Consider the following 25,346-nt stretch of genomic DNA (forward strand, 5'->3'; position numbering starts at 1 on the left):
TCAGCGTTAGTGTGCGTGGAGATTCGTAGAAGCGGGGTGTTACTCTCCTGCAGCTGGGTTCCACATTCAAATTAGCAGGCACCAAGGTTAGGCTCAGGAGCTGCTGTGAGACTCTCAGAGACTCCTCTTTCACCCGGTCTCTGCTCATTGCCACTCAGTGTAAGGCAACAGGTCATTACAACTGCAATAAATGAAGAAATACAATATGGCTCTTAATTCGACTTTCTTTATCTGAAGATGAATTACTGCTATAGAAGTGTACATACTGGATTACAGCACCACACAAATATAGCAGTGTAATATCGCCTGCTGTTTGAGTTTTACATAGAGAATGTGAGGAATCTGAAAGATTAGATTAGATTGGTTTAAATTTCTGGTTCTCAGACAACACACATTTGTCCGCTTTTTATCGTTAACTGTGAAGCCGTACTCATTACCAGCACAAATGTTCAGGGGACAGGGCAAATTGGCAGTCTCCAGGCAATAGGGTAACACAGCAGATTTAAGATTTCGATCACAACAAATCCATTATTCCACCAGTTTGCAGATACTTACAAAACAATATACTGTAGATGCTGAACTGTTTCTGTTCAGCGGGTCTATGTTGCTATTTCTGAATTTACATGCTAGGCTATTTTTTAACTGAACTTTGATGAGATAACTTTTAAAATTTTACAGTGACAAGGTCACTGTAAAAAATGATCTGAGGTTTTTGCTCTATAATTTGCCAGAGTTTTAGACATAAATACAAAAGTAACTAATTAGTGTGCAACATGTACAGAACACGTCTCTGAGTCTAAAACTGAGTCAATAGTCATTAGACAGAAGCTGAAGAAATATCATGAGGCTTTAGTGTCTCCCAGTGGTCAGATAGGGTAACGCCAGAAATAATTTTATATGCAATGCACAATGTTTATTACAACAAGAGAACAATACTGAAGAGGATGAACCTTAATCTAACTAAGATGGCAATGTGTATACTTTGTAATTACAGTACATTACAAACACATTTGTCTTGACTCCTGTTCACAGTACAACACTTCCACAGTGGACGCACAACAATCAAATGACATGGCTATACAATAAAAATAAAAAGTATCAATATGATGCCAAAACATAAATAATCCACTGACATTACCAGCATACTGTACAAAATGCTAATCTCTCCCCTTATATCAACTGTGTAGTGTTTCAGACAATAAATATTAACAGATGCACTTAAAACATTTTGTGCATTGATAATGAACAGGGACAATGATACAGAGCAACAACACTTGTTTACATCTGAGGCCTCCAGTGTTCATTCTGCTTCTGTAATCAGTGGTCTCATGTTATTACTAACAAAAATAATGCACATGTCATATACTCTACAAAATTCTTGCTTTTCAAATCTGGTTTGCTGCATATGTTTGTACTGCAGCCTCTTTTTATGTTTAACATAAATATCTAACCTTAATTGATCACAAATTGATCAAACCCATTCTGCTCTTTTTTCAGTCTAAAATACTGAGATCCTTCATTCGATCATTTGGTTTACATACTCTAAACAGAAAACTCCATGCTAACTCGTAATGGTTCAGTAAGTAATGCTCACTGAAACGTTCAAATACAGCAACAGGGCTTCTTCTGCTCACTCGAACTGTCTTTACATATGCCACTGCAGCCATCCATTTTCTAAACTGCTTAGCCACAAACGGGGTCACGAGGGGCTGGAGCCAAACCCAGCCAGCTGTGGGCGAGAGACAGGGTACACCCCCGGACAGGTTACCTGTCCATTGCAGGGCTAACACACAGATGAACAACCACTCACACACATAATCACTCCTGTGGGCAATTTTAGAGACACCAATCAATCTATGCTGCATGTCTTTGGACTGTGGGAGGAAGCCGGAGCACCTGGAGAACATGCAAACTCCACACACAAAGGCCCTGGGTTGGCTGGGATTGAACCCAGAACCTTCTCGTTGTGAGCCAACAGCGCTAACCATCGCACCACCGTGCTGCCCCCACTACATCATTTTAAGTAATTTTGATATAATTTTCCTTTTAAAATCAAGTTAGTATACCACATTTACTGTACTATGTACTGTAGCTGCTGTCAAAAAAAACAAAACATTAATACCTCAAAAATTTTTTAACTTCATTACTGGTGACATACTGACTGGCTTTTTTCATTTGTGGTGTACTGTTAGCATTAAACGCCATGTCTGGCTATATGCACTGTATATCACTTTAATCTATGTGATACCAAGAAGATAAATTACTTGCACGGTTCATGACCAAGTTAAACATTGGATTTCGATTTGTCCCTGCTGCCATATGGGGGCAGCAGTGTTCTCCCTGGAGAAGGTTCATATACTATATGAGTCTAGGAAGAGGAGTCCTCCTCCACAGAGTGCAGAGCGTGCCTCTTCAGCAGCGTCTTTAATATCTCCACCTCCCGCTCCGTCTCTTTCAGCTTCCTACGTAGTGTCTCATTGTCTTTGTGGAGTCTTTCATTGTCCTGGGAAAGGCACAGAAGATTTGTATGATGTAGTCAAGTCAAATATTTTCATAAGCACATTTAAGACACCAGGAGTTGACCAAAGTGTACATCAGTTAATACAAAATGGAAAAATACAAAAAAGTAAACATTATACTTGTAAGAAACAAGTATCTAAAAATGACAAATACTAACATAAATATAGGAGGCAAGTATCTAGGCAAAATTTTTAAAAAGCCAGAGAATAAAAATGGGGCTTTAAGTGAGACTTAAACACTTGCAGCGTTGCAGCTGCTTGGATGTGTAATGGTAATCTGTTCCACAACTTGGGACCCATTACTGCAAATACATAATCTCTTCCAAGTCTAGACCTCGGATCGTATCTGGTCGGAGGACCTGAGAGCTCTGCAGGGAGCGAGGAGGTGCAAAAACTCAGACAGGCACAATGGAGCTAACCCATGTATTGCCTTAAAAAACAGCACAAGCTTAAAATTGCTTCTGAATCAAACTGGAAACCAGTGGAGAGTAAGGGAGAAATACAGACTGTGTGCGCTCCCGTTAGGAGCCTAGCAGCAGCATTTTGGCTGAGCTACAAATGGGAGGGTAAGGACTTGTTAATTCCTCTGTAGAAGGATTTACAGTAATCAAGCTGTGATGAGATGAACACATTAATTACTTTTTCAAAATCAGAAAAGGAGAGCAAAGGTTTGACTTGGGCTAACTCAAAGCTAAAAAAAAACCCACTAGATTCAACAGCTGACTTAATTTGCCTGTCAAATATAAATTTGCTGTCAAAAAAACACTCCCAAATTCCTGGCACAAGGTTTACAATAGGAAGTCAACAAAGAAAAACTCTATCTCTCATGAGTGTTGACAGGACCAAATGCCACTATGTCTGTTTTTGTCATTCAGGTTTAGAAAGTTCAAGGACATCCCTGCCTTTAGACAAGCCAATGAAGACTTTAGAATTGTCTGTGCCATACAGCCTCAATGGCAAATATACAGTATGTGAGTATTGGCTACAAAACAGTGAAAAGAGATTTCATACTTGTTAAAAAAAAACCCTAAAGGGAGCATGTGGATTAAAGTACTGTGCAATAGCTATAGGGGAAAATGGGAGCTTGGTCCTGATACTCACTGATTCCAGAGATTCATAGGTGGGTTTGGGCTCTTCCTCTGGTTCTTTAGGCTTTTGCACAACAGAAGCTCTGTTTTCCCACTTGGCACAGTGTCGCTTTTTTCTCTGAGGCACTGGGCTGGGACATGAGGTGAGAATGGGTGCTGCTGGGACTAACAGGGAGGGCTGAAGTCGGCTGGCCTCAGGGGCTGCAGAGGAAAGCTGGGGTCCCTCTGTCTGTGTACCACTATGGACTTTCCGGGGCCTCGAATGGGAGGTGACTGGGGAGTCTGGGCTCCAGTCTTTGCTGTCATCTGGCGGATAGGGGAAAGGACATTCTTCTGAACCCAGAGAGATAGACATGATTAGTAATTATTTCAAATGAGACAAATGGAAAACGCAGATTGTTGATCATAATCCACTTGACTTCACTTCAGCATTTTATAACAATAATGTTTTAAAAGTGAATAAACTCACTATATTTGAGCACTCAATGCAAAATGACTCAGTTGAATATGTTGTAAAACACAAGCCAAATAACCTATAGCACATCTAAAACACTTGAGATTAATCAGCTGAGGGTTTTTAATACAAATGATGTTTTGTGTGACTATCAGTCTGGATATAGAAGCAGAATAATACTACTACTGCTGTGACAAAGGTGGAAAATTACACTACTGTAACTCTGGACAAGAAGCAGGGCTTTGCAGCTTTATTCACTGACTTGTCTAAAGCCTTTGATACTATGGATCATGCTCTACGAAAGCAAAGGTTGCTTAACACAGGGTTGTCAGACCAAGCAGTGGGCTGGTTTACTGATGATTTGAGGTAGGACCCAGTGTGTGAAAGTCAGTGAGCTCAGTTCAGCCTGGCTTACTGTTGGTAATGGAGTGTCCCAAGGTGCTGTGCTTGGCCCACTTTTATTCTTTGTTTATATAAATAATTTATATATTAATGCACATGGAACTTCGACTCCCTGTTATGCTAATGATGAGGCTTTATAAACAGTAGCTGTGTGCCTTGCTCACAGACGCACTTCACAAATTAGTCGAAGTTTAATATTTTTACAGGTGCTGCTCGTTACAGAGAAAACCAAGTTATTATTGTTTTTTATCTCAAGAAAAAATACACCAGACAGCTGATGTGGCAACTCAGTGAAAGAAAATAGATGTTTGGCTTGATGAATGCCTTTTAAGCAACATGTTGAAAACTTTATAAAGGGATTTAGATTGAAGTTAGGGTTTTATTTCAGGCACAATTCATGGTGTATTATTTTTATTTATTTAATTTTTTGTTCTGCATTTGGTGGGAGGGCAGGAAATCATCTGGTTGCTGCCATCTTCTTACTAGCTGTACATGAGTGCACCAGTATATCCTCGTATAATAATATCCAGTGAGAATTTAAGGGTACAGTAAACACTATGGTAAATGATTCATTTACTAATTGAATCTATTTTTATCTCAGTTTAGATTTCTAAATATTGACAACTGTTTTGTAATTTCCTCTTAGCTTACAGTATTTGAGCATCATGCACTGTTACTTGGTTTTTATTTATAGAATTTATATGTCTGTTGTTGTTCTGTCCTGTTTGAATCCTGTGTTGTTCCTGACTTAGCTTCTTGAAAAGGAGGTTGCTAACCTCAGTGGGACTTGTTACATAAACACTAAATAGAATAAATACATTTGAAAAGGGACTGTGTTGATAAAATGGTCTTATACTTGTATAGCGCCTTTCTATGCTTTTACAGCACACTCAAAGCGCTTTCACACATTATTCGGCCATTCACCCAGTCGCACTTCCAAGCACTCACACACCGGTGACATCACCGGGAGCAATTGGGGGTTTAGTGTCTTGCTCAAGGACACCTCGATATGTTGACTGGACAAGCCGGGAATCGGACCGCTAATCCTCCGATTAGGAAACAACCCGCTCTACCTCCTGAGCCACAGCCACCCCCGAAACTAAAGTGTTTTTAAGAGATGCGATGACATGTCAATGCTTATGATTAAAATCAAAAGTCCTTCTGATTTGAATATAGTAGCTTTCTCACAGTAGGTGGGCAGCTTCAGTATTACTGTAAGTGAAACAGTTCCTAATGACAGCTGAAGGGAAATCACCCAAACAGTTGACCCTTATGCTGTTATTACAAGTTATTTTCTTGCTCCTGCAAAGTAATGTAAAATTATCTACAGTAAATACTGACTTTTAAGCTTTTTCTGCACAATGTGACCAGTAGTAATTACAGAAAATAAGATTTCTAGTTGACCTATATCTGACTTAAGAATTCTTAGCCACCAGATGGCACATGTCCTAGAGGTTTAGTGATTATTTCCATGTAGATGCATGTTATTGCCTGTATACTTCATTTGAGACTGTGCATCTGTGGGAACCTGTGTAAGAGGCATATATTTGTACTGAGGGTATGACGAATAATACATGTGCGTGTTTGTGTGTATACAGTGTGTATGTGTATCACTGAGACTGTTTATGCTGGTGATGAACCTCATCTCCCCTAACCCACCCTCTGAGTTACCCATGGTGACGGGTGTGGAGCTTGGTGTTGGACTGTCTGTGGCACTGGTCACTTTGGTGTTCTTCTTGCACTCAAATGCCACCTGATCCTTGCACAGCTTGTGGCAGTTCATCCCACAGTCTGAGTAAACCAAAAGAATGCACAACATGTCAGAACAGGAACTAGCGTTGGTCTAACTTCGACAGACTTGACTTCTACTGGCTTCTCTTTGAACACTGTTTTGCAAATGCAACTCTCGGATCTTTGCATGCTTACTGTGAAGCAAATAAATAGTTCTTTTGAAGGACGGGGGAGGGGAAAAACTGTGGTTCTCACTGCAGACTCTTTTTTTTTGTCGCGTTGCAAGATTCGGCTCGCAAGCTGCAACACAGAAAACCACACTACACCTTCCTAAGATAGTTTCCCTTTACCTGTTGCCCACAAGACACTGCATGCCTCTCCTCAGTATGAACTTTAAGCATGATACAGACGTACCTTTGCATCTATACCCTTGCTTGATGACGCCCCACAGCTGTGAAAGAGAGCATGGAGAAAAGTACTCTTCACATGATAGAATATCAACAAGCAAAACCCAAATAAAAAACTGAGTAATTTTAAGACAGTGACATTAAAGCAATTTGTACATTTTGTCTTACACCTTTTTTGTGGGTTTTGTTTGTTTGTGTGTTGCCTTACAAATCCTGAGCAGTTGTCACAGAAGGTCGGTTTCATATAAGTGGTCTCCTGGAAGTTGTGGACAAATCCGAGGCCCAGTTTGGAGCAGATGACACTGGCCCGCATGAAATAGGCTGTGATTTCCTCTCTGCTGACGAGGCCTTGCCTTGACAATCCAACAGATATGCGGTATCGTTAAACAGAGGTGTATTTATGCACGTAACACATTTAAATAAGACAGTTTCAGATCTTAATGTCATACATTACATTTGGTAATGTCTGGCTTGATATATTTGAGTACACCCATTCATCTGTGTTAACAATTTATACCATTTTGTCATTGTGTAATGTGAAAACATGGTCATATTAACTGTGGTGGTTTTCATTTGTAGGTCTAAATTAGCAATCACATGCTCCTCTGTGGGTTGTGAGTATCATGTACCACTGGGTGTGCATAGGAAACAAAACAGTACTGTAACTATTTATTGGCAGGTGGTTAAGGATAGGTCTGTAGCTATTTTATCTTTCCTGTTGCTGCGTTCATCATTACAAATACCACTTTTGGTTCCTCTCTGAGGTCACAAGTGAACTCAGAGCAAGTGTGTGACCTGTCAGACACTTACTTCTCTTTGTCCATGACACAGAAGGAAAAAGGAAAGCTTGCAGCAATTTTCTCAAAGTCCTCTTGAGAAATGAAGCCGTTCTCGTCGTGATCGTAGTTCTTAAACACGGACTGTAAAAGACATGAGGGAAACACCATTGTCACTCAACTATGAATGAACAATAGTTGCAAGGGCATGCTGTCAAAGTGACAGCATGCAAAAGGATAGTTCAAATAGATTATTATGGTTATATAACAAGTATTACTGAGTAGCTATGCAGATGCTGCACTTTAAAATGGAAGCACTTACATCCACCATTCTCTGCACATGTTTGCTGATGGTTCGGGGGTCTGGTTTAGGAGCTACTCCTGATGCCCAGTCCACAACCACTGGAGGTCTAGAAGGAGTGGCTGGCTGATTTTTAAAAAAATAAAAAATAAATAAAAACAAGCCTGAGCTCGCAGTTGTTGTATTTCAAATTTACATAAACATTTTGGGAAATATGCTTATTTGCTGTCTTATGGAGAGTTAAATGAGAATACTGATTTTTACTCACATGTTTCCATCAGCATGTGACTGGAGCCAGTAGCTGGTTAGCTAGGCTTAAACGATAAGGTTGGCCATTTCTGTATTAACAGGATTTTCAACACTTCCCATACAGTGAATTACCTCTATTCACAGTTAATGTATGTCAGGCTTAGTTTGTCATGATTCTGTCCCATTGGTTTCCATTCTCATGCTTTTATTTTGACATTACTTTCTGTTTCAGTTTCACCTTACTTTCGGACTATTTACTTTAATCACTGGTTATTGTTTACACCTGTTTTCACCCCGTTATAGGCAGTTTCCCCCCCCACCGGGAAGCTGTCAGATCATACTAAACCCATGTTCGGACTTTCCAGTGTTTTTTTCTTGTGTCTGTTTTTCTAGGTCTGACCCCGGATCGACCTGATTATGTTTTCTGGACTCCTGCATTGTGTTCTGTTGTTTGTGACCTGCACCTCAGTAAAGAGATCGTTTTCTGCTTTACCTCGTCTGGCAATATAATTGATTTCACCCATGACATTATCAGTGGCCTTACATGCCAATTCCTGACATAGTTGTTGTTCAAAAACTATTAAACACACATCAGTGAGGCAACCCCATAGCTGAGTGGTTATGTTGTGGCACACCACTTACCCCAGGCAACATACATGACATTTGTCGTAGGTGTCTGCCCTGTTTCCTGTCCACCTCTCCATGACTAACTTAATAAATATAGGCTTCACATCAGTGAAGCACACCACTGCAGTTGGTGACATTTTCTTTCATTACAAAACACCAGACCTGCATATTTGTTTGAAAACATTGCCCCAGAAGCTCCAAACATCCATAACCTTTAAAAGTATCTGAAATAGAGCATGGATTAGGCCACATATTTCTGTCCGATCCCAACCTGTGCCCGAGTGTGGCGTCCAAACCCGACCTGAACCCGACGAGCTGATTCTATATAATGTTCAAACTTGAAGCCCAACAGTACCTGACGGGACTCGTAGGGCTCAGTTCACACTCTAGTCTGAATTAGAAAGACCCAACTGTGCATGTGTGAGAGCTCAGCGAAAGTGCGAGGAGCTAGGAAACTGTAAATAAAGCAGAGAGTTCGCATTGCTGGTTTTAGTCTCTGTATGGAGATTGTTGAAAATATTATTAATACAGAAAATGACCAGCCTCATCCCTTATGTTCATTTCTACATATCAAATATTTGTCTCATTTACAGCAGTTATGTTCGTGGGTCAATTTGACCCGCAACATAACAGGAGGGTTAATGCAAGGAGTGGAAACTTGGGAAATTAGCTGGTGGGACCCAAAATGTCAAACAGTGCCAGCTTTTTAAAAAATATTGCTTGACTCTTAGCTTGTTAAAAGGCTCACTTTTTTTTTTTGAGATAAGCTAACATTAAACAGCTGTTAGCTATAGCTTTATATTTACCATACTGACAAATATGAGTCAGTCATCTCATCTAACTTTTTACATTAAATTTAATAATAATTTTTCCAAAAATGCCAAACTATTGCCTAAATGCAGCTGGTATTGAAAACTGGTGTTCACTTAAAGTGTCTCTGCTTCAATCACTCACCGGTGCTCTACAGTTCTTGGGTTCCCTGGCATAAGATAGTTCATAGATCTCATCCTCTGTGTAGTAAAGGTCCAAGGACAGCTGAAGGGAAATTAGTGAACATGTCAGCACATGAGTTGTAAACAGAGAGCTCTCAGCACCTCTAGATTTCTCTTGAGTGCAAATTTAGGTCACAGGCTATTATCTCTTCATGGGCATTCTGTTGTTCAAATATGATTAAAGCGCAGCACACAGATAACACAACAATACAGCAATGTGAACTCTCTCTCATTCACACTCAGTTCGTCACCCACACACTCATAGATCATACTCTCATCACACCCACATAAGTGCAAACAATACACATGCTGTGACACGCTCATTTGTATCTGTGCTTGCGTCCAGTATAATGTAGTGAATCATATGAAGGTACATAACAATTTTAAAAGAATCTGAATAGAAAGGTGCGCTACCGTCAACAGATGGACCAGATCCTTGTTAGCATCCAGTCTGGGTGGGATCTGCTGAAGCTGGATCAGCTCATTAATGTGGGTGTAGAGTGCCTGGAGCTTCTGTACATTGACCTTGTTGTCCTCTATGTAGTCTGACATGGCCTCATTAACCGAAATGAGGTCTTTCAGGTGGACACCCAGTATGGGGATTTTAAAGCCTGTACACCTGTTGTAAGCTTGTCTATAGTTGTCAAAGTTTCTGCAGGAGGACAGTAGGTCTGTCATCTCATTCAGCACCTGGGGAGTCAACAGATATTTTTGTAATGAATAATATGAGAATGTCTTGATCCCTGGTTTATAAGTCATGTGGGTCTTATGTGGTTCATTATCCTTCACCTTAGTGACTTCGCTGGGTACGTGTGAGGTCGTGTCTTTCAGTCTGGAAATCGAGCTGTGACAAAGGCCTCCTACCACTGCCATTAGTGTATTGTAGTTGTGCATAAGATGTAGACTCTGGTGGACACACACAGTCCATCCACACACACATAAACACAGAATTAAACTTGTTCCAGGTAGCCCCGGTTATATAATTCACAACACTGCTGTTACATAAACCATTTATATTGTTGGCTTTTTCTTACTGTGTTCTGATATCTCACTCCTTTTTGGAAGTGCTTTCCCCTCTCTTTTCAGTTCTCTAATTCATGCTGTCACTGGAGCATTATGGTGTGAAATTCGTTTCCACACCCGTGGGTTTTGAGTCTGACAGCAGTGAGCAGCAGCAGACTGGTGCATTAGTGATACAGTGCAAAAGGTCCTCCAGAGTACAAGGCTATCTAACGGCTCCCTGAAGCCAGCGCATCACTTCTCAGCAGGCCTCATACAGCTTTGTATTAACAAGCAAGGCCTGATGAACAACTACACTCATCAGTCATTTCTCTCTTTTCCACTTCCACAATCTCCTCAGTATGTATGTTCCACTTGATGACTTGCATTCACATTAATATTATTTTAATGGTAAAATCTTTGGATACGCTCAAAACCTGAAGCAGAGCTCTTGAGAATTATTACTAGCTCTCTGTATACATGCATTACACACCTTCCAATTATGTAGCATAGTGTTGTAGAGTGTGACCATAGTCTGTCATTAGGTAGATAAGGTGTGTAAACAATAGAGCACCAATGCAAGCAAAGAGGAAAAGTGTCAGGTATAGTTTTTATTTCTTTCTTTTTTTTGGTTAAGCAGGAACAGAAACTGTGAGAGTAGCAGTAGGGGGCTGATTTAACCACTACCTGTGCCACATGGATAAACTTGGTGAAAACCTCAGCTCTCAGCTGAGCAGTTGGCCGGCTCAGCACCATCAGTTGAACCCACTGGGAGACACCATTACACAGGGCGATGGAACGCTCCATCACGGGGATATCCTTCATGCAGCAGTTGCGAATGTAATTCTGATAGTCTACAAACTGGCAGTGAGAGAGCAGACACAGGAGCGTAAACTGCTGCACGGAAACTGCAAGGCATTCCCCGTGGGTAGGAAATACCACATGGTTTTTAGTTCATGAAAAAAGCATGCCAAATAAACAAATCATTCCTGTGCCAAAGATAGCCTACTGTACATACACTTATATTGTCTTTTGGGACGACATGAGTATGCATACTCACTGATATCCTGCAAAAGGCTTTAAACTCCAGGAAGGTAAGGTGCTCAGCCAGCTCAAAGGGCTCCAGATGATCAAAAAGAAGTGAGACCTTTCTCTTTTTACTGCTGTTAGCTTTGATTTTCTGACTGGCCTTCCACGACCAGTCGCGTTCATTTCTAAAACACACCATGTAGCAGAATATCACCGCCCTGTCTATGAGCAAAGCTTTAAAAAGAAATGTGATATATTACATTTTCCATTTTATATAATGATTCAGCCAAAAATTGCTCACATTGAATTTAAATAAAACTGTATGACTTAGTCAATTAATTAATTAGTCGACTGACAGATGTTTATTAGCAACAATTTTGAAAATCATTTTCATTTTTAAGTCAATTAAGTTCTGTTAAAATAATTTAAAGCCCACCTTCAACACTGCAGTGACTCCTACTTTTCATATATCAATTTTGCAATTGTGTTTCAGTCCTTCTCTGATAGAAAATGGAATATCTTTGGATTTTGGACATTTTCTGCCATCTTATATACAAAAAATAATTGAGAATACAATGGCCAGATCAGTGTATGGTGAAAATACTGGTTAGCCACAGCCCCATTCTGAATGTTTCACCTAATACTGTTTTGTCAAATGTGACATTCACTGACCGGCCACCTGTACAACTGTAAGCAATTCAATGCAACACTTCGACCTTAACATCTCAGTTTATGAAGCTCAAAATGTTTCAGTTTTTGGTGAAATTTTTATAAATATACAAATTTAATTATATGTTTATTATTGAGGTCATAGTTAAAGGTAGTGTTGTACTGGACTACATTTTATTCAGAGGTGTTCCTAATATTCTGACCCTCTCATGCATGTGGCTGGGGAGGACAAAACTATAGACACACCTCTAAACAGAAGTTAAAGTGGAAGTGTTGCATTGAAGTACATACAATTGTACAGGTGGACCCAATAAAGTGGCTGGTGAGTGTACAATGCACTGTAACAAGTAAAATGTAGTATATAGTATGTGTAGTACATATGTGATGTCAGTGCAAGAAAACAAAAGTTCCAACTTTGAAGCTACTTTAACAGCCTCAGTGTTATATTGTTCACAGTTGAAAGTCTGTATTCTTGATCGTGACTGATCACAGTACTTTCCATGACAGAATAAACAACTGAGAGTCATGTAGGCCCAATGTCGCAGTCGCCAGCTGGTCAGAGATTAACACTTACATCCATTTGGTCTCTAGGAGAGAGCAAAGACATTCTTGTCCCTGCTCTCTGATAAGCTCCCGGAACTGGTCCAGACTGTCTGACAAGTTGTGGTGCAACCGAAACATTATCCAGAATTCCTGGATCCAGTGCCTGGAGGTCAGAGATGAGACAGTGTAACTTATACAAAACAAACTGTTAAAGTTAATCTCTGAAAACAGCATAACTCTGAAGCTGACCTGATAAGGTAGCATATCCTCTGGCACTCTGTTGGCTTCTCATTGTCCAGCGCTGTTTTGAATGTATGGGCTTTGGCTAAGAAACTATTGATGATGACTGATTATTAACTGGAGTGCGCTTTTATTGTCTGAAAGTTAAAGACGAGCCTCATATCAAGAGTCAGCATTGTTTCCGGTTTAGCAACACTTTAAGTGAAGCAATCTCACCAGTAAAGTTGATGGTCTTCAGTGTCATTCAAGACAGGTTTGTTACGAGTAACCATATGGCTGATTAGACTGCAGAGTTTATTCCTTGCGAACAACTCATTAATGAAAACGACAGCAACTAAACTAAAAGGCAAACAGAAGTGACATTTGGTAATGTGGGAGGAGGCAACTGCTGAAGCAAAATTCTGAGTATCACTGAATGAATCATTCTGGCCTACAGAAGAATACAAATGTAAAATTAAAATATACAATCAATACCTCATATTCTAGAACAACTGCTGATTAATGTGCACTGCTTAGTGGCAGGACTCTAAGGATGTTTTAATCAATGTCATCAGCCAGAAGATCATATTTCATTACTATGGTCACTCTGCCCTCCATTTTGCACATGCTGGCCACAAAAACACTGGAATTTATATACAGTACATGTAGCAGCTTTTATAAATATATTGACACTATGGCTCTGATTTGGCAGAAATCAGCTTGAAGTGATGCAAAAAATAAGGCTGGCTGCATCATGGGAGGGGAAGAACTGCCCACACAATCCCAAGGCCAAACCATATTGAAGGCTGTTAATGGCCCCTATGCCTCTTCCCTGATCCTAACCAACACACTGAATGTATTCGATGTATCCTTTGGGTTCTTCGGCTTAGAGCACACGAGTTAAAAATAGCAGAGGGGCCGTTCGGGATTGTGCAGTATGATGTGGATTTGTGTGAGCAGGGGCCTCTTTAAGCAATAGAGGGTCTGTGCTTATATATAGTTTTAGAGGACTCGTATGTGAAAGAGGCAGATGTAATTAGCACCTGAAACCCCAAGGCTGCTCTGTGGGCCAGTGAGCTCCTCTGAAAGGTTTTGTGACGCCACTGCTGTTTCCTGAATGGTAGGGTACATTATAGGCCCTCCACTCAAGTCACAAGACAGTACAAAAAAAAGAAAGGAGAAAAAAGCTTTTTTATAGGTGTGAAATGGGGAAGATGAAAGACAGAATCAAATATTTTGAAATAGACCACATAGACTCCCTGTTATTGAATGCAAAGAATACAGAGCAAAGAGTGAGCGAAATTTACTCAGTGCCACTGCAAAATATGCCAGATAATGTAAAAGCGACTGACCGCAGGAGTAAACACAAACTGCCACTTTCCTACCAGATTTTACGCCGACAGCTATGGGCTGCACTGTAAGACAAGTATGAGCTTGACTGCCTGTTGCTGTTGACAACCACACGAAAGTAGCACACAGAGAGCTAGTGATCTGATCCTACATTACGTTTGCTGCTCGGAATTGACCGCTGCATCGATTAAACCATCAGGCTGAGTGTGACTGCAGTTATAGCTTTATCAAGGGCTTGCTGAAGGATATAGAGCGACGAGTTTGTCTAGCAGATCACCAGAGGAGATGAGGAGACGGTGCATGGTCAGGGTGATGTTCAACAGGTGGCTGCTCCCACATACACAACCATCTGAGTCTGCAAGACAAAATTACTTGAGTGTGCCATCACTGAAAACTGAAGGTCCTGCAAGATAAGACGGCATCCCCTTAAAGTAAAAGTTGCATTAGTGAAATGCAAAAAGGTTTTCCCTGGCTACATGATCTGTTACATCTGACATAACATAATTGTGTTTTTTAGGGGTGTTTTAATGTGCACTCATGACTGAGCTGATTATGCTAATCTGTCCGGCTAGAAAATGTGTGCACCTCTTCCATCAAAATGTGGAAGAAACATGGGAAAACGTGTGAATATTGTACATTAAATGGCCAGTTGACGTACTGTGTGTTTGGTTTAAAGTTTTATTTAAATCATAGGAAAGCATATAATTTCACAAATTAGACTGCGGTTTGGAAAGAACTGCTGTATATCAACAATAGAGCTGTAACTATTAGGTGATTACTAGATCAATTACAAATTAATCAAGAATTTTGGTAATCAGCCAGTTTAAGTTCACAAAGTTACGTTTGTCAAATGTAAATATTTGCAATTTATAACTGATAAGTGAATATTGAGACATTGAAAAATCTCAAATTAAACTCTAAAAGTGTGATTGCAATTGTCAGACATTTTATAGATTTTTACTACTTTTACTCAAAAAATAGTTGATTAATCCATTATGAAAATAATCATGTAGCCCTAATTATGCAGAAAGGTTGCTCATCTTTGTCTTACTTTGAACCAAAACAGACCTAATAGTGAATATTTTAATGAGGATTTTCAGGTTAAGACCGATCATTTCCTTTATTAACAGTATTTTCAGCACTCTCCATACAGAGACTATGATTTGCCTCTACTCACTGTTAAAATCTGTTGATCTGTCAGTTTATTCGCCTGTGCCATAGACCTCCACTGATGTTCAAAAAACTATTAAGAAGACATCAGTGAAACATACCACTGCACTGGGTGACATGCTTCATCATTATGAAACACCAGACCTACTTTTTTTTTTACGTTGCTCCAAAGGCTCTGAATGGCCATAACGTTTTACAACATCTTCAGTAAGCAAGATTCAACTGTGCAGGCATGAGATCTCTGGATATTTTTAACAAATATTAGGGTCTTGTGTTGTGTAATGAAGAAACATGTTGCCAAGTGCAGTGGTGTGTTTCCCTGATGTCTTCTTAATAGTTTTTTGAACATCAGTGGAGGTCTATGGCAAAGACGAGCCGATACAAGACTGACAGACATTAATCATGAGTAGAGGCAATGTGCTGTTGGTTTTAGTTTCTGTATGGGGAGTGTTGAAAGTACTGTTAATATAGAAAAGACTGTCCTTCTCCTCATCCTTAGCAAGTTTAAACTTTGATAACAAAAGTGATTGTATTGTATTAAATAGCCTATTGCATGAAGACAAGTAAAGTAACATAACTGTATAAACCTCTAGTATTTTCTGAAACTCGTAACAGATTCTCCCATCAGCGGACAAGAGTAAGGTTGAGTGGTGCACACACTATATTACGTTTTGTCATACTATCCACAGACCTTGCTTCTAAAGATTTGCCTTTTCCTCTGATTGTGTGAACCTCTGCAGCTTGCTTGTCTCTCTACCTTTTTGCTTCCTCTCCACTTGCATATATCTCACTTCCTCTCATTGTGACCAGACCACCTTCCCTTCTAATGCCAGAATGCCAGATCCAACCTACTGTGTAAATGCAAAAAAGAGAAACTCTTGCTTACAGTATATACAATACATATTTCAGTGAGACTAAACCCATTGCAACATTGATGATGCAGAATTACCAGTTGACATTAAGAGGAAGAGCATTTGATTGCACCTTTAAAGATATTCTTTATATAACATTTTAGACTGTATTTTCTTCCTCCCACAATCTGTAAAGAATGAACACATCATGCTGAAAATTTGAAGAACACATTTGTGAACTGTCAAGCAGAGTATTGTTTCCCTTTATGTTTCACCAACATTTTAACAGCATCAAGGACATCAGGCATCTAAGGACCCAGTTTTAAACCATATCACCTTGGAAATACCTTGGACGCCATGGCAACATGTTTTCTAATCTTTGTTATCTGTAAGCAACTCACCACTCCAGCCGCAGCTGACTAATCCAGCCCTCATATCCTGCATGAGGTGTGTTTCTGTTTGTAACACACAGCCACTGCCGGCTAAATCCAGTTCATGTCAGTGAAGTCAAGTCAATAAGAGCGTAAAAAAAGACAAGTCAAGCAAAAACACTTTGGTGCAGTTAAGAGACGTATAAAACACTTATTCTGCCAACTTCATTTTCACGACATTTGTGGTACACTAGTGTAAGCTCTATGTCTAGCTTACTTAAATGATCACTTTTCAGTCCTGTTTTAGTTCATGATCTGCTAACAGTCGGCTGTGAACAAATGCACAACAGGAAGTCATGACTCCCCATTAGGTAAACAACTGCTTCATCCTTTTTTTCACAGCTTTCCAACCACAAACCCTCCCCATGCAGGGTTAATTGCAGAAGGAAATCCCCTTTGGACTATCTGTTAGTGACTAGAAAATTAGGAACACTGCCACTCGCTACACTGGAACGGCACAATACTGTATGGTGATAAACACAGCCGAGGGCACACAGTGCCTGGCCTGCTTTTAGGGTTATCGCAGGCATTCATCAACCGCACCAGACCTGTGTATCGCGCTTACTTGTTCTGACAGAAGCTATCAGACTGGACGATGTCTGTGTTTCAGAAGAATCCAAGTCAAATGGATGATGTTATCTCTCCTTAGTCTGTGCAAGCTCACTGTACATTTATGGATAAAACGGTTCAATTTATAGTTTAGAGCGGTGATTCCCAAGCAGCAGTACAGGGGTACATCAAAAACTGTTGAGTAGCTTAACAAATTTGATCAAATAGAAAGTATGAGTTGATTAAAAATGTGTATATATAAACTCCTGAACACCACATGATGCATATGAGACTTAGTTAAAAGTAACAGATAAAAGAAAATATAAAGCTAAAAATAATGGATGCATAGTTAAACTGAAGGGATATGTTATTAAAGATAATAACAAAAAGTGAAGAATAAATAAATGAAACAGTTGAGGAGAATAAGTTGAAACAGCTAAAAGTAACATATTAAAAATAGCTTAAAGTGACAAAAATAGTACAATATATAAACAGTTGAAATAGTTATAATTAATGGATAAATGGAAGAAAATGTAAGCAAAAGCTGATCTAATTGTTGAAGCCAGCTTCTAGTACAAATGTAGCATCAACAGCTGTGTAAAACTATAACATCTACTATTATAGCAACCGTTGTATCATTACTAGTTAAATAATATCAAATTTAGGTACCTGAGATAGTATCAGTGAAGAAGTACTTGAGCTCATCTGACACGACTTAGGTGGTACACCAGACAAAGAAAAGGTTGAGAACCAGTGCTGAGCGTGAGGGCTGTCACTCAGGCCATTAGAAAACTCACTGATAGGCTCTATTATTTTGAAGCTTCTTGATTTGCACACAGTTTAAGAAGCAAATTTTATAAGTGGCATCTAATAAAAGTGAAAAGCCTGCATGAATTAAAATATAAATAGTGCATATAAAAATATCAAACTGTATGTGGTTGACACTGGGCATGTTCAGAACATGCAGCACCGGTTGGTACAGTAAAGTCTCAACTGAGTGATGATCCACACCTCATAGTTCTTTGCTTTTCAAAGGCTGGTCAGCATCTGAGGACCACTGTTTGGGGAGCTGACCTTTTGGCTCAGCCAGGCTTAAAGCGACCATCAGGTAATCCTTCAAATAGCTGTTGCGTGCACTCTCACATTTGAAAAGGTGGCAGGACTTATGGGCCTTAGGGGTTCAGCTGTGATGTGGGACAGGAGGAGCAGGATGGCCCTCCATTTTATCAGGAGAAGCGGTTCAAGGAAAACCCCTGTCTGTACTGACAGATACAGTCTTGAACATGTGCATACAGATCTCATATAAAGACACTAAGATCACTTTTTAAAAGGAAGTGTTTGGAGCACTGCATAGTACTGTACTATAAGGTCCCTTAACTCGTTTGATTAATTCTGTTCTTTAGTGAATCTGAATTGAGCAAAAGGCTGTTGTTACCTCTGTGCTGATAAATGTAGTTATGAGATGTCATTTTATGTGCAGCCCATTGTAACACTTCTCCGTTGCTCTTGCTCCATTTATGTAACCAGGCAACAGCAATTTGAAAGCTTGCCTCTTCAGAGACGCAATCATCACAACTCTGAGAGCACTCCAGACAACTTGATGAAGTCAATGATCTTTGCTTGACTGATCCAACTACAGCCCACAGTCACTGCTGCTTCCTTTATTTAAACCCCCTCTGTTAATCTTGTATCCAGTGAGATATGAATGTTAAAACAGTTATTGGAAATACAGTGCAGCCTATATGCAGAAATGTAAACAATTGTTGACTTAACATTTTAAAATCATACAAAGTAAACACAACAAGGGTACACATCAGTAAGAGTGATTTCATTTTCAAAATATAGAATCCTACATTCATCAAAAAAGAATGCAACTATATTAAAAGAATTTGTTTTACTTTCAAATGCAAAGCATCATGCTCATTTTGTTTAGAGGCCTGTCCAAACTTGTTAGAGATTTGCAGTAAATTACCAGGAAAAGTGATGGGGGAAAGACAGGCTTCTTAGAAACGAGGGCAACGTTCACACATAAACTATGATTTTCAGTGTTTGGGCCTGTAATCTCATTGTTACTCAGTGACAAATGCAAGTACTGCAGAACAGTCTATCTTAAGCTGATCTTAAAAATATTCATAGACTTTCAAGATTTAAAAGTTCAAATGTATTTGTTGCTCCTGTACACGACATAACCGATTTCACCTTGTCAAACTCAACAATAGTGGTACTAAGGCAGGTCAAAATAGACTTACCAAAAGACTGTAGACAGGCCTGGATGAGCTCCTCCCAGCTGGCCCCCTTGGTGAGGTGTCCCAGGGACATTATTGATTTACCTGGGGCAGTCTGGGCCGGGCTCTGTTTGTGGAACCTGTGAGGGCGGCCCGGGGGAGAAACTCTAGACCTGGAGCTGCATCCTGTCACTCTCCTTAAGAAACAGCAACACAGGAGTGAGGAGGAGGAGGGACAGAGGGTTTGTAGCAGTCACAGTGTGTGTTTCTCTGTGTATAATGAGGTATAGTGCTTCATAGTATAGTCTATGTAATTATGTATTTCAAACCATAATCTTAGGAGACCATAGATTAAATGAAATAATTTGTGTATTTCTAACAAAAACTTAGAGCTATAGTTTGAATTTTAAATCCCCCCTGGGAATTTGCTACTCATTGTTCTCATTTCCTTCCTTAACTTAGGGAAATACCGGTTCACTGCTGACATCAGTTTAAATTTTAATTGATTGCGTGGCCAATAAACAAGAACGACCTTGTTTTAGGTATATGCAGTTTAAGTGTAGCAGGTCATAAAAAAACAACGGAGCTGTGGGAAAACCTGTCAACACAAGGCGCCTTTGTGCGTAAAATACTTGGATAGGTTCAATTCCGTTTTACGCAGCGTTTTAGAGCAAATAAGGGCGCGCCTGTTTATTTACAGGTAGACACAGTCATAAAAATAGGTCTAATAGCTGAAATAATCAAGCTCCTGTTGATCCTGTTGCATGCGCATGTTTTCGCCAAAACCACAGCTGTAACTCTTCAGTAAAAACCATGAAAAGCTTATTTGACTTACGCCTCGTCCTTTCCCCTTTCCTCCGACATTATACTTTCGTTTTGGTTGTTTTCTCTTGATTGACATCCCATTGCGAGGTACTGGGCGACAAGCGGCTGAACTAGGCTGTCCATCTGTGTTCTCCTCGATGGGAGCATTTCATCGTTCTGGTCAGCTCAGTGCTCCTCCGCGATCTCAGCAGCATTGTGCTGACTCGTCAATGAACATTACACAATTAAGATTCTCCCAGCCTGTCTTTGAGTGGGCGGCCGCGCTGCCAGACATGTCGCTCACGCACAGTGGGCTCCGTATTTCACCGGTCGTTACTACTTGCTTCTAAACGTATGCTCTTACAGGTTTATAGCTATGCATAACCTAAATCGAATAATTCATTTGGGTTGTTGATGTCTTTCTTGAGATAGGATGCAGCAAAATAAAAAACAGTTAATATATTTTTACTGTCATCTCACTCCCTAGAAACACTAATGATAGCTAAGAATGACAAATTTGATCACATCCAATAATATTCATTAAGAAATCTTATTAGGATTCACAGAAAACCAGGGCTCAGCTGTCCTGGGGATCATTGTCATAAATACATGATGGAAAATCTCTGGGATGTAGGTTAAAACTTGTAACTTTTTAACTTTTTATTTATTCAGTCTGCAGAACAGGAATAGGCGGAGCTTCCTCTAAAAATAATGTGGCGGTAGCTTCCATTATGGCTTATAGTGTGTGAGGGATAGGTGGTCCAGGGAAGATGTTTCCTGAAGTCACTCAACTGTTTTATCAAGTCTGCTGAGTTTTATCACACTCATCTGGGTGGAGAACAAAGCTCTGCCCATGTGCCAACAATAAGGTGGTTAACCTTTGATTTATTAAACACCCAAGGGACATTTAAAAAGCTCTATAGTAACAAAAAATTGCAGGACATAAAAACTATTTCATTTGTTAAATGGCACTTAAATACCTTTTTTCCCTTTCAATTCATGCGGCTTAGTATGGAATATTTTTAAAAGAAAACATCTTCCGTCTTTACAAGAAGTGCTCCTGAGTTCTCACCTGCATATACAGTACAGCAGGCCACAATGTGAGACCCCAATGAATAATGAACTACAAATCAATTTAATCACAGATTTTCCTTTAGCAAAAACTCAGTTTAACTTTCTGGCTTTGCTTTGTCATTTTCCATTTGACCTTAAGTTAGAAGAAGAACTACTATACATCCCAGGATAATGAGTACAGAATAAAATGCATATTGTATGTTCAAGCTGAGACATTCTGTGCACCCTAGAGCATCCCCCCTTTGATTAAATGCCTCCCTGCATGTACCGAACAGATGTGTGAGTTCAGGTATTTCCATGGGTTAGGGTGAAGTCTTTAAATTGTGTGTATTAGCAGCTGGCTACTTATGATAAGATAGCTTGTCTGTACCCTTTTCTTCTCTTATCAGACCAGTCAGTGATACCAGAAGCCTGCCCCATGTGGCTGATCATGTGCCTTAACACTGGGCACAGGATCGCTTATAGAAATGTACCTAAAAATCACATTTTGTATGAATTTTTAATGAATGAGAAAAGAAGCATACACTACATTTTTTGTTTGCAGTTTGTGTTACTTGTATCCATTTTCAATTTTAACCAACAACAAACAAATCCATGATAAGTAAAATTGAAAGGTGAACTATTAAACAAAGGATGTGTAACTCAACTAAAAGAGAAGCACTGTTTCTGACATACTATAAATTTGGGTGGAACATATTTCTACATCTTCTGGTGGCTCTGTTCTCTGTACTTATTACTGAAAATTTCAAGAAACTATTTCAAGTCAACGCGGCATTTAGCTCAAAACCTGAACAGTCGTCGCCCCCTGGTGGACATTTGAGCTATTTGCTATCCTTTTGTAGTCACTGTGCATTAGCTACTGTAGCCTGTAGGTAGAAAGGACTTGGAGCATACATGAGCAGTAACCCACTTTGGCCTCTTTTTTTGTCATTTTGTCTATGCCTATTCATTTCATTTTGTTAAGCAAATATATATAAAATAAAACCCTCCCAAAATGGCATCCTTGTCTCAACATTCAACATGGTGTGACATACCTTCACATTCTCTCTACCTCACGAATTAAAGTTGTTCATATTGTAGAGCAGAACTATCACAGATTGTCTGCAGTATATGAATGACTAATGAAGATAAACTGACTATTCAGCTTCTCTGGCTGACAAAAGTCACCACCAACAAACATTTATTTGTTTGTATTCTATAAACCTTGATAATACAAATACAAACAAATAAAATCACAGTCGCTGCAACTATACAAGAAATTATAGGTTTAAATAAAATGCTATGTTGCTGATCCAAAATTTCAACCAATCAGGTGAGCGCCAGGCGTTTCCCATCATGCTCCGGGCTCTTGCAGCCGATAGAGAGAGGACCTTGATCTCGTGTAAATGTCGTTACCCACGTGAGTGGGTTAGGGTTAGAGAAATTCGTGATTTAGTGGGGTAGAGAATTAACGGCGAGTGTTGTGCACCGGTCCCCTTAGATTTATTGTGCACATAGCTGCCGTATCTCCAACGGCCTGTTAAAATGATTGTGGACGACGTTCAGTTTGTCAGTATTCTTGAAGGAAAACGAGTCAAATTAACCCTCAAGACTGAATCGTACGTTGGTGTCATCCAACGTATAACTCACAAAGCGCTGATTTTGTCGAACGGTTAGCTAAACGTCTATAGTGTTTTGTTTAGGTTGGCTTTTTACAGAACATTGTTAGTAACTGGTTTAGGGCAGAAACGTTTTAGTGTGTAGATGCAGTGACCCTATCGCTCATTTGTGTGTATCGCTTCAGTTGTTTGTTGCAGTAATGGCGGTAAACATCCCGGGTCGACAATGTTCTGTGGGCACGACGTTCGGAAGGGTGAGTTTGTTCATGGCAAACCATAGTTGAAAATATTTAGCCTGGCCTGAATATTTAGAATAATTTTCTTAATGGAAAGCTTTAATATCCAGCCTGACTTTGTGTGGGTGTTTATATATAATTAACGCCAAACCAACAGTGGAATTCATCCACGAACCAGTCGCGGACAGTGGGTAAGTACTGTCACTACTGGTGACAAAGTTCTGTCTAAAGTGTAACAGTGTGGTGTCTAAGTATTTCATGTCTACAGAGGTGAAGACCATTTCACTGTAAAAGAGTGTCAGCTATACAGGGAGACGGCCACATGGGGTAAGTTTAATAATAATCAATAGACATTCTCATTGATTTTCCCTAAGGCTACACTGAATATATACAAACTCATTTAAGCTACAAAATATTGTCTTTTGCAAGAGAATTTTCACTTTTGGGAGGCTAATATTTTTCAGATGATGATGATAAAGAGGAGCACATCAAATTTGTGGTCATCAATGAGTTTCATGAAAAGTTTGGGCCGGCTGTAAGTTCCTTTTCTGTTTAAATCACTTAAATGCTCTTTATGTTTTCAGTATGTACATTTATGTGTGACTTGTTTCTAAAATGTCTTGAGTTGTTATCCTTTATGTTTCATATCTCGTTACCATAGGTTTTAGAAATTCAGAAGCAGCATGTGATTGGTGTGGGAGCTGAGGGAGTTGAAGCATTTAAGCAAGGGAGAATGTGTTGGTTACAGGTGAGGAGTCCTGTGAAACACACACCAAGGTTGATTTCTTCTGCTTTCCCTTCCTTTCCTTCTTGAAACCAATGATGCTGGCTCATTTTCACTTTTTTAGATTGCAACTGAAAACAAGGTATACCTCTTTGATATGCTGTTACTTGGAGCCCAGGCATTTAAGAATGGTCTCTCTATGATCCTGGAAGATAACCGCATACTAAAGGTAAGCAGGGTAAGTGGATTAGAAATCATGTTGCTACATTGATGATTTTTATAACATTTGTGTTGATTTTACACTTGGTACAGGTCATTCATGACTGCAGAGCCATTGCTGGATATCTGATTTCTCAGTTTGGAATAAAGTTAACCAACATCTTTGACACACAGGTAGCTTGCACATTACAGAGGTCAGCGTGACTTGTGTCCTATGCCATGCTTGTAGTTTTTATGTTTTTCTTGTGTTCTCTCTGCATGTGCTAAGGTGGCAGATGTCGTATGCTTTCATTCGGAGACAGGAGGGTTTCTTCCCAATAGAGTTGGTACTCTTGAGCAGGTTGTGAGGCTCCGTCTGAAGGTGCCGTCCTCCCAGCTCTTATTCCTTCAGATGAAGTCCCAGCTCACCAAGGTACTCACCTGCCTAGATGTCCTCAGGGAACAGCAGGAAAGATGTTTTGATTGTTTAGTTGTATGGGTATGTGCTGCAATCACAGGTGTGGGTTTTTACAGGAGGAAAGGAAGGTGTGGTACAAGCGTCCGTGTCCTGTACCTCTGCTGAAGGTGTTGGCTCTGTCAGTAGTCCACCTGAGGCCTCTCAGGCAGGTGCTGCTACACACCTTCATGTCAGATTACATGGCCCTGGTGGATTCATACCTCAGCAGCAGCTACTACGAACCCGATGAACTGGAGCAAATAAACATGGTGGGTAAAAAATAAGCAGACTTTTTTTTTTCTCTTACAGTGCCTTGCGAAAGTATTCGGCCCCCTTGAACTTTGCGACCTTTTGCCACATTTCAGGCTTCAAACATAAAGATATAAAACTGTAATTTTTTGTGAAGAATCAACAACAAGTGGGACACAATCATGAAGTGGAACGAAATTTATTGGATATGTCAAACTTTTTTAACAAATAAAAAACTGAAAAATTGGGCGTGAAAAATTATTCAGCCCCTTTACTTTCAGTGCAGCAAACTCTCTCCAGAAGTTCAGTGAGGATCTCTGAATGATCCAATGTTGACCTAAATGACAAAGGATGATAAATAGAATCCACCTGTGTGGAATCAAGTCTCCGTATAAATGCACCTGCACTGTGATAGTCTCAGAGGT

General features: G+C 39.8%; 2 protein-coding genes across 8 annotated transcripts in view; one reads left to right on the forward strand and one right to left on the reverse strand.

The window, feature by feature from the left end:
- Nucleotides 1–1,845: 1,845 nt before the first annotated feature.
- On the reverse strand, nt 1,846–20,893 carry LOC109967968 (RAS guanyl-releasing protein 1). Of its 6 annotated transcripts, none has more exons than XM_020613919.1 (17): nt 20,417–20,893; nt 19,606–19,778; nt 14,605–14,710; nt 13,036–13,098; nt 12,818–12,949; nt 11,606–11,759; nt 11,233–11,406; nt 10,336–10,452; nt 9,961–10,236; nt 9,509–9,589; nt 7,700–7,804; nt 7,412–7,521; nt 6,810–6,954; nt 6,609–6,645; nt 6,135–6,254; nt 3,621–3,913; nt 1,846–2,503 (listed from the first exon to the last, which is right to left on the reverse strand). In XM_020613919.1, the coding sequence occupies exons 1-17, from the start codon at nt 20,551–20,553 to the stop codon at nt 2,369–2,371; spliced, it is 2,358 nt and encodes a 785-aa protein (XP_020469575.1). In that variant the 5' UTR covers nt 20,554–20,893; the 3' UTR covers nt 1,846–2,368. The 6 variants fall into 6 exon arrangements, with proteins under 6 accessions (XP_020469575.1, XP_020469573.1, XP_020469574.1 ...); XM_020613917.1 differs by having other exon boundaries at nt 3,621–3,937; XM_020613918.1 differs by having other exon boundaries at nt 6,123–6,254.
- Nucleotides 20,894–22,798: 1,905 nt separating this feature from the next.
- exd1 (exonuclease 3'-5' domain containing 1) overlaps nt 22,799–25,346 on the forward strand; it is a 5,692-nt gene continuing 3,144 nt past the window's right edge. Inside the window, exons 1-10 of one of the 2 annotated variants that reach the window (XM_020613899.1) lie at nt 22,799–23,110; nt 23,243–23,311; nt 23,451–23,484; nt 23,562–23,620; nt 23,758–23,828; nt 23,955–24,041; nt 24,142–24,246; nt 24,330–24,410; nt 24,505–24,648; nt 24,750–24,941. In XM_020613899.1, the coding sequence (XP_020469555.1) occupies nt 22,984–23,110; nt 23,243–23,311; nt 23,451–23,484; nt 23,562–23,620; nt 23,758–23,828; nt 23,955–24,041; nt 24,142–24,246; nt 24,330–24,410; nt 24,505–24,648; nt 24,750–24,941 (969 nt within the window). In that variant the 5' untranslated portion in view covers nt 22,799–22,983. The remainder of the gene's footprint in view (nt 23,111–23,242; nt 23,312–23,450; nt 23,485–23,561; nt 23,621–23,757; nt 23,829–23,954; nt 24,042–24,141; nt 24,247–24,329; nt 24,411–24,504; nt 24,649–24,749; nt 24,942–25,346) is intronic. The other variant, XM_020613900.1, reaches the window with a different exon arrangement.

The sequence above is a fragment of the Monopterus albus genome, unplaced genomic scaffold (assembly GCF_001952655.1).
Source record: "Monopterus albus unplaced genomic scaffold, M_albus_1.0 scaffold140.1, whole genome shotgun sequence".
Classification (NCBI taxonomy): Eukaryota; Metazoa; Chordata; class Actinopteri; order Synbranchiformes; family Synbranchidae; genus Monopterus; species Monopterus albus.